At 46.4% G+C, this 12,500-nt stretch overlaps 1 protein-coding gene across 2 annotated transcripts in view; it reads left to right on the top strand.

Moving 5' to 3' along the window:
* The window catches only part of LOC310796001 (vinculin-like), a gene marked incomplete at its 5' end in the record, with an annotated part of 47,501 nt that overhangs the window by 26,072 nt on the left and 8,929 nt on the right, over positions 1–12,500 (top strand). For both annotated transcript variants that reach the window (XM_083658147.1, XM_083658148.1), the window contains 10 exons: positions 2,218–2,308; positions 2,775–2,922; positions 3,112–3,265; positions 3,934–4,109; positions 7,249–7,439; positions 8,021–8,220; positions 9,145–9,273; positions 9,486–9,635; positions 11,790–11,898; positions 12,131–12,433. In XM_083658147.1, coding sequence (XP_083514273.1) covers positions 2,218–2,308; positions 2,775–2,922; positions 3,112–3,265; positions 3,934–4,109; positions 7,249–7,439; positions 8,021–8,220; positions 9,145–9,273; positions 9,486–9,635; positions 11,790–11,898; positions 12,131–12,433 — 1,651 coding nt within the window. The remainder of the gene's footprint in view (positions 1–2,217; positions 2,309–2,774; positions 2,923–3,111; positions 3,266–3,933; positions 4,110–7,248; positions 7,440–8,020; positions 8,221–9,144; positions 9,274–9,485; positions 9,636–11,789; positions 11,899–12,130; positions 12,434–12,500) is intronic.

Below are 12,500 nucleotides of genomic sequence, written 5' to 3' on the forward strand. Positions count from 1 at the left end.
TAACTTCTTCGTATTGACGACGAGTCACTCTAAAGGAAACATAGAATCAAGTGGCGTTACTTCTTAGTGTTGACGAGTCGCTCTCACACTGAGGACACTGTCAATCAGTATACAATGAAGTGTACCCTACCTCTTAAGTACCCTACCAATTAAGTGTACCCTACCTCTTAAGTACCCTACCAATGAAGTGTACCCTACCTCTTAAGTATCCTACCAATTAAGTGTACCCTACCTCTTAAGTACCCTACCAATTAAGTGTACCCTACCCAGGCCCGGTTCTACGGGGGTGCAAAAGCATGCATTGCACCCTTATTTTAATTGTCTGCATGCTCAGTTGAAAAGTAAAAAAAAAAAATTTTTTTTTTTTTTTTTTTTTTTTTTAAATAAATGCTACAGCTGCACACTTACTGTTTAAACTTGAATTATCGTTGTTGTTTTTCTTTGTTCTTTGATGTGATTTTATGGCTTTTTGGCACCTATATGTAACCTTTTAAGGTTGAGATAATTGTATTATCATTATATGGTCCAAATATTTCAGTAAAGCACTTGAAACACTTGAAATATTCTTGCTTGGGTGGTATCATTCTACTTGAAATGATGGTCAAATGCATTATTTTTAGTAAAATAACATGTCAAATTTTTCGGGCGGCCGGCCTTCGGCCGGCCACCCGAGTGGGCCCGGCCTTCGGCCGGGCATCTGCACCCCTTCCTATCTTGGATGCACCCTTAGTCATCTGGTTCTGGAACCGGCCCTGACCCTACCTCTTAAGTACCCTACCAATTAAGTGTACCCTACCTCTTAAGTACCCTACCAATGAAGTGTACCCTACCTCTTCAAAGATCATCGCAACTTCAAAGACCTTTTTGTCGGGCTCAACCGGACAAAAGTGTGTACAGTATAGTGTTATAAATAAGAAGTTTGCATAATATTTTGGTCAGATAGATGTATAGTCAAATTCAATCCATCTGGCAGAGAGATATTTTTAGGGCACTTTAGAACATGAAGATAAGATCTGTTTCACTCGTCTAACCTGTAATCCTGCATGTTTCTCTGCACACACTAGCTCAGACAAGGACGTGTGTGTGTGTGTGTGTGCGTGTGTGTGTGTGTGTGTGTGTGTGTGTGTGCGTGTGTGTGTGTGCGTGTGTGCGCATGTGTGTGTGTGTGTGTGTGTGTGTGTGCGTGCGTGCGCGTGCGTACGTGCGCGCACATGTATGTACAGTGTGACCTCAAGTGCCCCTGTGATAAGCACTATTGTCAGTGTGTGTGTGTGTGTGTGTGTGTGTGAGAGAGAGAGAGAGAGAGAGAGAGAGACATTGGCAAAGGATGAGTGTCTTCTCAGGTCACAAATGATAGTTAAACTCGTTGATGTCCAGACACCTCCATCATAGCTGAGATGGGCAGTATCTCCACCTGATGTTTCACCTGCTATAGAAAGCATGTTAGACTTCCCTCTAATGTCCCCATTCGCCCCCTTATCATCAGTAAGAATAAACGGAAGCCATTGCTCATTGAAAATGAGAATTTACCTTTAAAGGGACAGTTCGTCCCAAAATCCAAAATCCATATTTGTCCTCTTACCTGTAGCCATTTATGGAGAGTGGCCGAGTTTTGCCGATATCGGCTGTAGATATGGAACTCGGCTTGTGGTGCTCAAAACTCAACAGCAACATCTCTTTCCAGAAATCATGACCTGGTTACTCAAGATAATCCACAGACCTTGTTGTGAACAGTTTCATGTAGGAACTATTTTCTTTTCGACTGAACTACACCGCCAACTGCTAAGATAGCAGAAGCAGCAGTTGGCTAGCAGCTATGTGGTGTAGTTCGGTTTTCTTTTCTCTTTTCTTTTCTTTTCGAGAGAAAATAGTTCCTACATGTAACTGCTCACAACAGGATCTGTGAATTATCTTGAGTATCCAGGTCATGATTTCTGGAAAGAGACATTGCTGTTGAGTTTTTATTTTATTTATTTGTTTTTTGCACTTTGAGCACCACAACCCGAGTGCCATCCAGTTCCATTGTACTCGGCCGAGATCTCCAGAATTCGACAACTCACATCAAAACGATATAGTAGATGGATAAATAGCACCACAGGTAAGAGGACAAATATGTATTTTTATTTTGGGGTGAACTGTCCCTTTAAACAACCAGTCATACAGCTGTAGAACATCTGTGAAAGCCATGCACGATACTCTGTCTTCTCTTGACCCCAGGATATGGAGGCTATGAAGAGGTCTCTGGCACTGATTGAGTCTAAGATGGCACAAGCTAAAAGCTGGCTCAAAGACCCCCATGGACAGCCAGGTAACTGCATCTCACTCACATCTCATCAGCCATTTGCATCTAGAACAGAGAGCCAAAGTGAACGTCACTTCCTGCTTCAGCACTATACCAGAGATTTTCATCCGCCATTTATTTTCCCGTAGACGTTTCGTAAAATGCTTATAGAAATAGTTGTACTTGTTGTTTAGAAACAGGAGAGACAACATAACATTTCACTTGGACCAAAACGTAAAAAAAATGCGGATGGTGTTTTTTTAACGTTTTGGAGTTTTGGAGAGAAATGTTCTATGGTCTCTCCTGATTCTAAATATAGCTGAACCGTTTGGTTTGACCAAGTAAAACTATTTTTATAAGCATTTTACGAAATGTCTATGGAAAAATAGATTGGAAAAATCTCTGGTACAGTGCTGAAGCAGAAAGTGACGTTCACTTTGCCTCTCGATACAATGTCCTTCCATAATGTCACCCTGGGTGTCGCTGCTCGTAGGAGAGGCTGGTGAGGTGGCGCTGCGTGTGGTGCTGGATGAGGCCGGTAAGGTGGGGGAGCTGTGTGCTGGGAAGGAGAGGAAAGATGTGCTGGCCACCACCAAGGCTCTGGGACAGATGACTGAGCAGGTGTCAGATCTGCGTGCCAGGTAGTGCTTATTTATATAGTCCATGTCTCAAAGGACTTAACATACATCATATACTACATACTGCATCATTGCACCCTACACTAAGTCATACTATGACTTATGTCATAATGTCATAATAGGACTTATGCATATTATACATATGTATAACTTTACGTGTAATATTTGATGTGTGTTTATTGTCCGTGTCAGAGGCCAGGGCACGTCCCCAGGGTGTGTGCAGCGTGCAGCACAGTGTTCCCAGGGTTTGGACCTGTTGTTTGGGAAGGTGGACAGCGCCGCCCGCAGGCTGGAGGCTCTGATCAACGCCAAGCAGGCCATCGCCAGGCGGCTGGATGCTGCTCAGGTCAGACTACTAAACATCATTCTCCAGTCACAGGAATATTGTAAGGACAGTTAGCCTCAACGCGAGACTCATCAGTCATTCTTCCTTCTTCGTCTCGGGTCCGGACCCCCTATATCCACCGCAAGCCCGGCTAAATGGCTGCACGCGATATACACGTTATCAATCACAATCAAACTGTACCCACCCACGAGACAATGTTGTTATCCAAGATGTGGGTGCCCTGGCACCATATGCCGGAGCCGATGCTCAAAATTGTAAACTGCACTACACCCTCCCAACCACTGAGCACCGAACCCATACATCCGGCGCTGTGGAGCACCTCAAAACTTCAGCACTGGCATGTGAAAAAGGGCTCAGTAAAACCTTGACAAACTCCAGAATTTTGTTGGCTTGTAATTTTAAAATGAAGCTTAACTGTAAATTGCTCTAGGTATGTATCAGCTAAATCAGTGGTTTACAAACTGGGGGGGGGCACAGAACAGACAGAGGAATGACTTTTCAGTAAAACAAACTGAATAACTGACAGGTTATAGATACAGTATCATAGTGCAATTAATTTTGACAGAGAGCGCTGGTGTTTTTCTACATACGTTTACAGCACACATACTGCTTCTTCTGCAGGACTAGATATGAAACAGGCAGATCATTATTATGTGTGCATCATTTAGGCCTGGCTGGCGGATCCTAACGGCGGTCCAGAGGGAGAGGAGAACATCAGAGCGTTGCTGGCCGAGGCCAAGCGCATCGCAGATCTGTGTGAAGACCCCAAAGAGAGGGACGACATCCTGCGCTCCATCAGCGAGATCGCCGGTCTCACGGCCCGTCTTGTGGAGCTACGCAAACAGTACGTTCCGCTCTCTCTCTCTCCTGAACACAACCAGGCACAGCCATGCATACTGGGGACGGGAAGACTCGGTGCACCGGCATCAAATTCCAGTTGCGATTGCAGCGGTTAAAAAACGTGTGCATCAGATACAATTAAGATGACCTCGCATCACGTCGGTTTTGACATCTTTGCATCTGTAAAATCGGATTTATATTACATATATTAAATTATATATATATATGTATATATAATATTATACATTATTTATATACATCTTTGGATTTATATTGGTAAAGTGAAGTAAAGAAAAAGCATACATGAGATATTTACTGAGTTGCAGTACTAGAGAAATAAATATGTACATTTAAATGGCACTTCTATAGTTAATTTATGATTTGCTGCCTAAAGGTCCTTACACATCAAGAGCGATGCGAATATACGGCACGAAATTGCGATGCGAGTTTTGACCCACCTGTCAATCACAGGCACAGATGTGTACACGTCGGAAGCGAATTTCTGAAAAATCGACCGTGGTTCGAAAAAATAAACGCCGCAATAACGCTCAGCGAAACTTCGCTGTTGGTATGCACGGTTGCATTGACTGATATAGGTTTGGAAAATATTATTGACGTGCAAATTAATCGCACGAAGAAAACGCTCCCGATGTGTAAGGACCTTAAAGGTGCGTTCACACCGACCTATTAAAGTTTTTCGCTGGCGTCGAGTTTACATACAAAGTCAATGCAAACGAGCGATTGAGCGTATATTCGCCTGGGAGAAAAATCGCTGGGCGTCCGAGCGGCAGAGACAGAGCGATAGGGAGAAAATACGCTCGTCGCTCGAGATGAAATATCCCAACTCGAGCAAAAATACGCTGGCATCAGTCGCTCGCCGCTCAACGCTGATTGGCTGCCGTGTGAGAGCGAGTCAAGGATCACACTGGCTTGGAACAAATCGCTGGTTTATTGTGTGGCAACAAACCACATTGACAGACTAACAGCTGACATGAAGTGAAGTCTGTACTACCGGTATGGAGCTTGCATTAGGAGCACGCTGATACATGTAGGCTTTAGCTTGTAAACAATGACGGTGGCTCGTAGTGGACAAACATCATGACATTGCGTAACGTTATATCCCCCACATGTCCGTCATTTCGTGTGCCTGTTGATGAGCGATTTAAACAGAGCGACAGAGCGATTCCAAAGGGTTGACTTGAGCGACAGAGCGAAAAATAAATATCTCGGTGTGAACGCACCTTAAGCCGTATCCTATCAGTAGTTGCTTCATATCGTATCTCTGATGTATCAGATGAATGGAGATGCGTATCACATCGTATCAGGGATGGAGACTCCATACCTGATACTTAGACATGCATGACAAATGAGCACGGTGAATGTGATGTGTAATCCTTAGACCTTCTGTTCACAGGCGCAAACTGCAAACTCATGTCACCAATAGGTGGCGTGTTTCAGCTGCATGGAGAACATGTTGTTGTTGCCTGTCGGCTTGGGGCCTCAGTCCTACAATAAGGTTTCAAACTGTTTGAATATGGTGTGGAGCCAGATGTGCTTCTGGTGTTCAGTGATGTTTGAATATGGTGTGGAGCCAGATGTGCTTCTGGTGTTCAGTGATTGTGGAGGGCCAGTAACCGTTACAGGGTGGAAAATGGGTCGAACTTCAAAGGGAAATACCACTCGGTTTCAGGTTCATAACACTGTCCTGCCTGATGGATATTTTAGGCCGATTTTGTGAACATTCTGATGGGGGGGCTTGCACAGAACAGTACATTCATTTAATCAGACACAATTGTCTACCCTGTGACATAATCCTGTGGTATTTCCCTTCAAGAGACTGTCATTGAACTTAATGGGGAAGGAGGGAGATCTAACGGGTGACTGGTGAGATTTGGTACATGTGATGGGTTAGGACCTTAAGACTACAATTTACTGTCCTACGATTGAAAGGTTGTTAAGGTAAACACACAACTAACCACATACACACGTTTGTCATATCACGGTTATGGAAAATGACAGTAGCGTTAACTTTACATCTCTTCTCGACGTATCTACGTAACTTTCAATTCTCAAACATAAGTCGGCAGCGCTGTCATCAGAGACGCTGCCAGGGACGGCTTGAAAGTGGCTGTCACAGCTGTCAATCACCCCTTTTTATATTTTCAAATAACCAATTCAAAACAAACTTAGCAGAGATATTAGCACTTGAACATACATTAGCGTGATAAGAACTACCTAAATGACAGAAACCATCTTTGGAAAAAATGTATTTGACATGTACTTTGTTTAGTTTGGCTCACTGCAGCCAGCCACCAGCAGGGGGTGATCGAGATGTTTTGGCTTCACTTTTGAGGAGCTGTCATGACGTCCATATTTTATATAGTCGATGGCTAGGAGTGTTTCTGCACCTCATTTCTGCACCTTGGCGGCCATGTCTCTTTGTCTGGCCCATGTGTTCCTGTGTGTGTGGCTGTGTAAAGGGGTAAAGGTGACAATCCTAAATGAGTGTTCTTGTGTGTATGGCTGTGTAAAGGGGTATTAAATGTGTGTTCCTGTGTGTGTGGCTGTGTAAAGGGGTAAAGGCGACAGTCCTAAATGAGTGTTCTTGTGTGTGTGGCTGTGTAAAGGGGTATTAAATGAGTGTTCTTGTGTGTGTGGTGGTGTAAAGGGGTATTAAATGTGTGTTCCTTTGTGTGTGGCTGTGTAAAGGGGTAAAGGCGACAGTCCTAAATGAGTGTTCTTGTGTGTGTGGCTGTGTAAAGGGGTATTAAATGTGTGTTCCTGTGTGTGTGGCTGTGTAAAGGGGTATTAAATGTGTGTTCCTGTGTGTGTGGCTGTGTAAAGGGGTATTAAATGAGTGTTCTTGTGTGTGTGGCTGTGTAAAGGGGTATTAAATGTGTGTTCCTGTGTGTGTGGCTGTGTAAAGGGGTAAAGGCGACAGTCCTAAATGAGTGTTCTTGTGTGTGTGGCTGTGTAAAGGGGTATTAAATGAGTGTTCTTGTGTGTGTGGTGGTGTAAAGGGGTATTAAATGTGTGTTCCTTTGTGTGTGGTGGTGTAAAGGGGTATTAAATGAGTGTTCTTGTGTGTGTGGTGGTGTAAAGGGGTATTAAATGTGTGTTCCTGTGTGTGTGGCTGTGTAAAGGGGTAAAGGCGACAGTCCGGAGGCGCGTGCGCTGGCCAAGCAGATCGGGTCGGCGCTGCTCACCCTGCAGGCCAAGACCAACCGGGCCGTGGCCAACATGAGACCAGCCAAGCCTGCGATCACCTTGGAGGGCAAGATGGAGCAGGCGCTCCGCTGGGTTAACAACCCCGGGCTGGACGACAGAGGAGTCGGTGAGTGGGCTGCTTGAGTGATGTACGGACGCCTGTGCGAGGGGACGCCTGTGCGAGTGGCGGTGACTAATTTCCTTAAAGGTCCACAGTGATTCATCTCATAAATAACTCTCTGATTCACCGACTGACTCACTCGTCATTACTCAGAGAGCGTTCTCTCATCGTTTGCCACTCTCTGTAAGTTTGATTGTTTCCTATTTTGCCTCCATCTCCCATGCTTCCCCATGGGAGCAGAGTGTGAGATACTCCAGAGCAACGAAGGTACCTACCCACTGCTGTCTTTATGCTGGCTTAGAAGATACAACCAAACACTTCTCATCTATATATTACTTGCTAGACATTTTCTCAGACCAGACAACAAGCACCTAAACAACTTCTCTATTTATTTGTCTTGTAAGCATGGTAACCATGGACTCCATGCATGCATTCCTGTCTGTCTTCAGTACCTATTATAACTGCAGGCCTGTTATTGAGCCTTTCACTCAGTGTCGAGAGCGAGTACTGTACAGGGAGACTGTGTGATATTGGGTAGCCAAGTGTGACGTGAGTGAGAACGACCTTTGACCCTTGTCTCTCCCCAGGTCAGGCAGCGATCAGAGGGATGGTGGGGGAGGGGCGGAGGCTGGCGGGGGGCCTGGTGGGCCCGTACAGGCAGGATCTGATTGGCCGCTGCGATCGCACGGAAGCTATGATGACAAACCTGGCAGACCTGGCTGGCAGGGGAGAGGCTGAGGCCCCTCACGCGCGAGCCACAGCTGCACAGCTGCAAGACAGCCTCAAGGTGGCACAACACGCACGCAACACACACGCACGCATGCACGCACACACACACACACACACACACACACACACACACACACACGCACACACACACACACGCACACACACACACACGCACCCACACACACACACACACACACACACGCACACACACACACACGCACACACACACACACGCACACACACGCACACACACGCACACACACACACACACACACACACACACACACGCACGCACACACGCACGCACCCACACACACACGCACCCACACACACACACACACACACAGCAATATTCCGACTTGTTGATGTAATGACGCGTAACGGTGACGTACGCACAGCAACAACAAGCCTGGCTGAAAGTGGCTCCACGGGGGAGGAGTTCATTCCAAAGGGGAGTGGCTTTGACACCTTTGACACCAAATCAAAGTGTGGTCTTAAGACATGCATGTTAATTAAAACCAAAACTTGTCAAATGAACATCCTCTGTCCTCCTCAGTCTTTATTGGTAAAGAGCGCCATCTAGTGGCCCATGGAGCACTCCGATGGGAAAATATTTCTACTGCTGTCATGTGTTGTTTCTAGGGCTGCAACAATGGCTGGAACTAATGATTATTTTCATTATTGATTAATCTGTCGATTATTTTCTTGATTAATCGATTTTTTTTGTCCACAACCCAAAGAGATTCAGTGTACTTCTCATAGAGGAGTAAAGACACCAGAAAATGCACATTTAAAAAGCTGGAATCAGAGAATTTAGACTTTTCTTTTTCTCTTCTTAAACAAATTACTCAAACCAATTAATTTGATGATCAAAATTGTTCGCAATCAATTTGGATTGATAGATTGTTTCAGCAGCATTCATACAGCATGTTGGATTCTCCATCGGAATGATCTCACCTGTTGTCTCCACTGCTGGTGGCAGGACCTGAGGGGGCGCATGCAGGAGGTGATGACCCAGGAAGTGTCTGATGTCTTCAGTGACACCACCACCCCTATCAAGCTGCTGGCCGTGTCTGCCACTGCTCCCCCCGACGCCCCCAACAGGGAGGAGGTCAGTGATGCACAACAGACTGTTCTGTGATCCATCCCATCTAACCATTCAGACATCTAACTGTTATTCAGATGAATGCATACGCCACAGTGATAAACCATTGAAATAAGTGTGTGTGTGTGTGTGTGTGTGTGTGTGTGTGTGTGTGTGTGTGTGTGTGTGTGTGTGTGTGTGTGTGTGTGTAACCCTCATATTGTTCATGTGTGTTGTAGGTTTTTGAAGAGCGAGCGGGGAACTTCGAGGCTCACGCAGGTCGTTTGGGGGCGACTGCAGAGAAGGCTGCTGCCGTGGGATCAGCCAATAAGGGCACAGTAGAGGGAATCCATGCTGCTGTCAAACACGCCAGGGAGCTCACCCCACAGGTGAGCTCACCCCACAGGTGTTCTGTCTGTTCTGCTGTCTAGTTTGAGTCTGTCCAGGGAGTTCACACCACAGGTGCTCTGTTTGTTCTGCTGTCTAGTTTGCTTCTGTCCAGGGAGCTCACACCACAGGTGCTCTGTTCGTTCTGCTGTCTAGATTGAGTCTGTGCAGGGAGTTCACACCACAGGTGCTCTGTTTGTTCTGCTGTCTAGATTGAGTCTGTCCAGGGAGTTCACACCACAGGTGCTCTGTTTGTTCTGCTGTCTAGTTTGAGTCTGTCCAGGGAGCTCACACCACAGGTGCTCTGTTTGTTCTGCTGTCTAGTTTGAGTCTGTCCAGGGAGCTCACACCACAGGTGCTCGGTTTGTTCTGCTGTCTACCGTAAATTCCGGACTATAAGCCGCGGCTTTTTTCCCGTTTTTTGGCCTTTTTTGGCCCCTGCGGCTTATATAACGGTGCGGCTTATCTATGGATTTTTTCCAAAAAAAAAAAAAAAACTCTCTTTTTTAGCACTCTTTCTAACTATAAATCCACTTCTGTTTTAATTTCCTCTCTTGCCCTCTTTTAACAACATAACATAACATAACATAACACAACACAGGTAAGCAGAAAGAAAAAGACGAAGCAATCACGCCATGAATGAGGAAATGACTCACCTGCTGGAGGCTGGAGATACACGGCTTGGGCTAAACTTTTACTCCGTGAAACACTATCGATTAAGTCCGACATCGCTCAGAGGTTTTGAGCAGCTTGAAAACAAGTTTGAAAACGTGCAGAAGTCCATCCACTCACTCACTAAAGAAACTAAGGCAACCGTGAACAGAGTTTATAATGCGGAAAAGCGCATCAGCGCACTGGAGGACAAAAACAACACAGTGAGTCCGAAAATGGATAAAATGCAAAATCGAAACCCTGCACACGCAGGTTGATGACTTAATCAGCAGGAGTAAAAGAAATAACATTCGCCTGATCAATGTAAAAGAGGGAGCTGAGATTGGTGACATGGACGCTTTCGTGGCAAAATCCTGTGTTACATCCTGGACCTGAAGGAAGGCGAGAAACCACCAGAGGTGGATAGGGCACACCGGGCGCCTCGGCCACGTCCAGACCCCGGCCTGCCACCGAGGGCCATCTTCATCTGCCTACTCCGCTGGCCCGACCGTCAACTCATCCTCCAGGCTGCGGGGAAGAAAGCCCCTCACCTGGGAGGGTACGCGCTTTTTCGTCCGGCAGGACCTCTCCGCGTTGGTGCAACAGAAACGCGCAACATACAACAGCATCATCGAGTCAATGGATATCGCTTTGGCGTACTGTACCCAGCGAGACTCGTCATAACCATTGATGGACAGCGGCGGAACAAGAGCTCAAAGTGAAACTGCCGAATATCTTTTGAGTTGGACTGGTCAATAGTACTGTGAGTAACTAAAATAAAAAAATAAAAAACGGAATTCTCTCTTCTTTAGCACTCTTTCTAACTATAAATCCACTTCTGTTTTAATTTCCTCTCTTGCCCTCTTTTCACCACACCGCGGACACTGTGTGCACTGTAAAAAAAACAAAAAATACCATTAAAACACCCGCGGCTTATAGTCCGGTGCGGCTTATATAAGAAAAAAATAGTCAACTTTGAAGGTGCGGCTTATAGACCGGTGCGCCTTATAGTCCGGAATTTACGGTAGTTTGCTTCTGTCCAGGGAGCTCACACCACAGGTGCTCGGTTTGTTCTGCTGTCTAGTTTGAGTCTGTCCAGGGAGCTCACACCACAGGTGCTCTGTTTGTTCTGCTGTCTAGTTTGAGTCTGTCCAGGGAGCTCACACCACAGGTGCTCTGTTTGTTCTGCTGTCTAGTTTGCTTCTGTCCAGGGAGCTCACACCACAGGTGCTCGGTTTGTTCTGCTGTCTAGTTTGAGTCTGTCCAGGGAGCTCACACCACAGGTTCTGCTGTCTAGTTTGAGTCTGTCCAGGGAGCTCACACCACAGGTTCTGCTGTCTAGTTTGAGTCTGTCCAGGGAGCTCACACCACAGGTGCTCGGTTTGTTCTGCTGTCTAGTTTGCTTCTGTCCACTTTTGCATGATTGCATAAGTGATGAAATGGAAATGACAGCCGTTAGAGTCTTGAGCACACAGTGTGAGTGAGACATGTCTGTTCATGTGTAGGTCACCTCTGCTGCCCGAATCCTGCTGAAGAATCCTGGAAACCAGGCAGCATATGAGCACTTTGACACCATGAAGAACCAGTGGATCGACAATGTGGAGAAACTCACGGGTAAGACATTTCTTACACTGACACATTGTTCTTGTTTAAAGCAGCGACACAAGTACATACCGCACATATTATCACAACAAATGACCGAAGAATTGGTTGAAATACTGAGTTAGTGTGTGTGTGTGTGTGTGTGTGTGTGTGTGTGTGTGTGTGTGTGTGTGTGTGTGTGTGTGCGCGTGCGTGCGTGCGTGCGTGCGCGTGCGTGCATGCGTGTGCCTCTCTCTGACCACAGGTCTAGTGGATGAGGCCATCGACACCAAGTCTCTGCTCGACGCTTCTGAGGAGGCCATAAAGAAGGACATCGACAAATGCCGCGTCGCCATGGCGAATGTCCAGCCCCAGATGCTTGTTGCCGGGGCGACGAGCATAGCGAGACGAGCCAATCGGGTGCTGTTGGTGGCCAAGAGGGAGGTGGAGAACTCCGAGGATCCGCGCTTCAGAGACACGGTGAAGCACGCCTCAGACGTCCTCTCACACACCATCTCGCCCATGGTGATGGACGCCAAGGCAGTGGCCGGGAACATACAAGATAAAGGTGCAGCCATCAACTATGCAAACCACCCAGGCCTCATCTCACTTTACTGCTCGTCTACACGAGGTGT

The sequence above is a fragment of the Poromitra crassiceps genome, assembly GCF_964638095.1.
Source record: "Poromitra crassiceps genome assembly, chromosome: 22".
NCBI classification, from domain to species: domain Eukaryota; kingdom Metazoa; phylum Chordata; class Actinopteri; order Beryciformes; family Melamphaidae; genus Poromitra; species Poromitra crassiceps.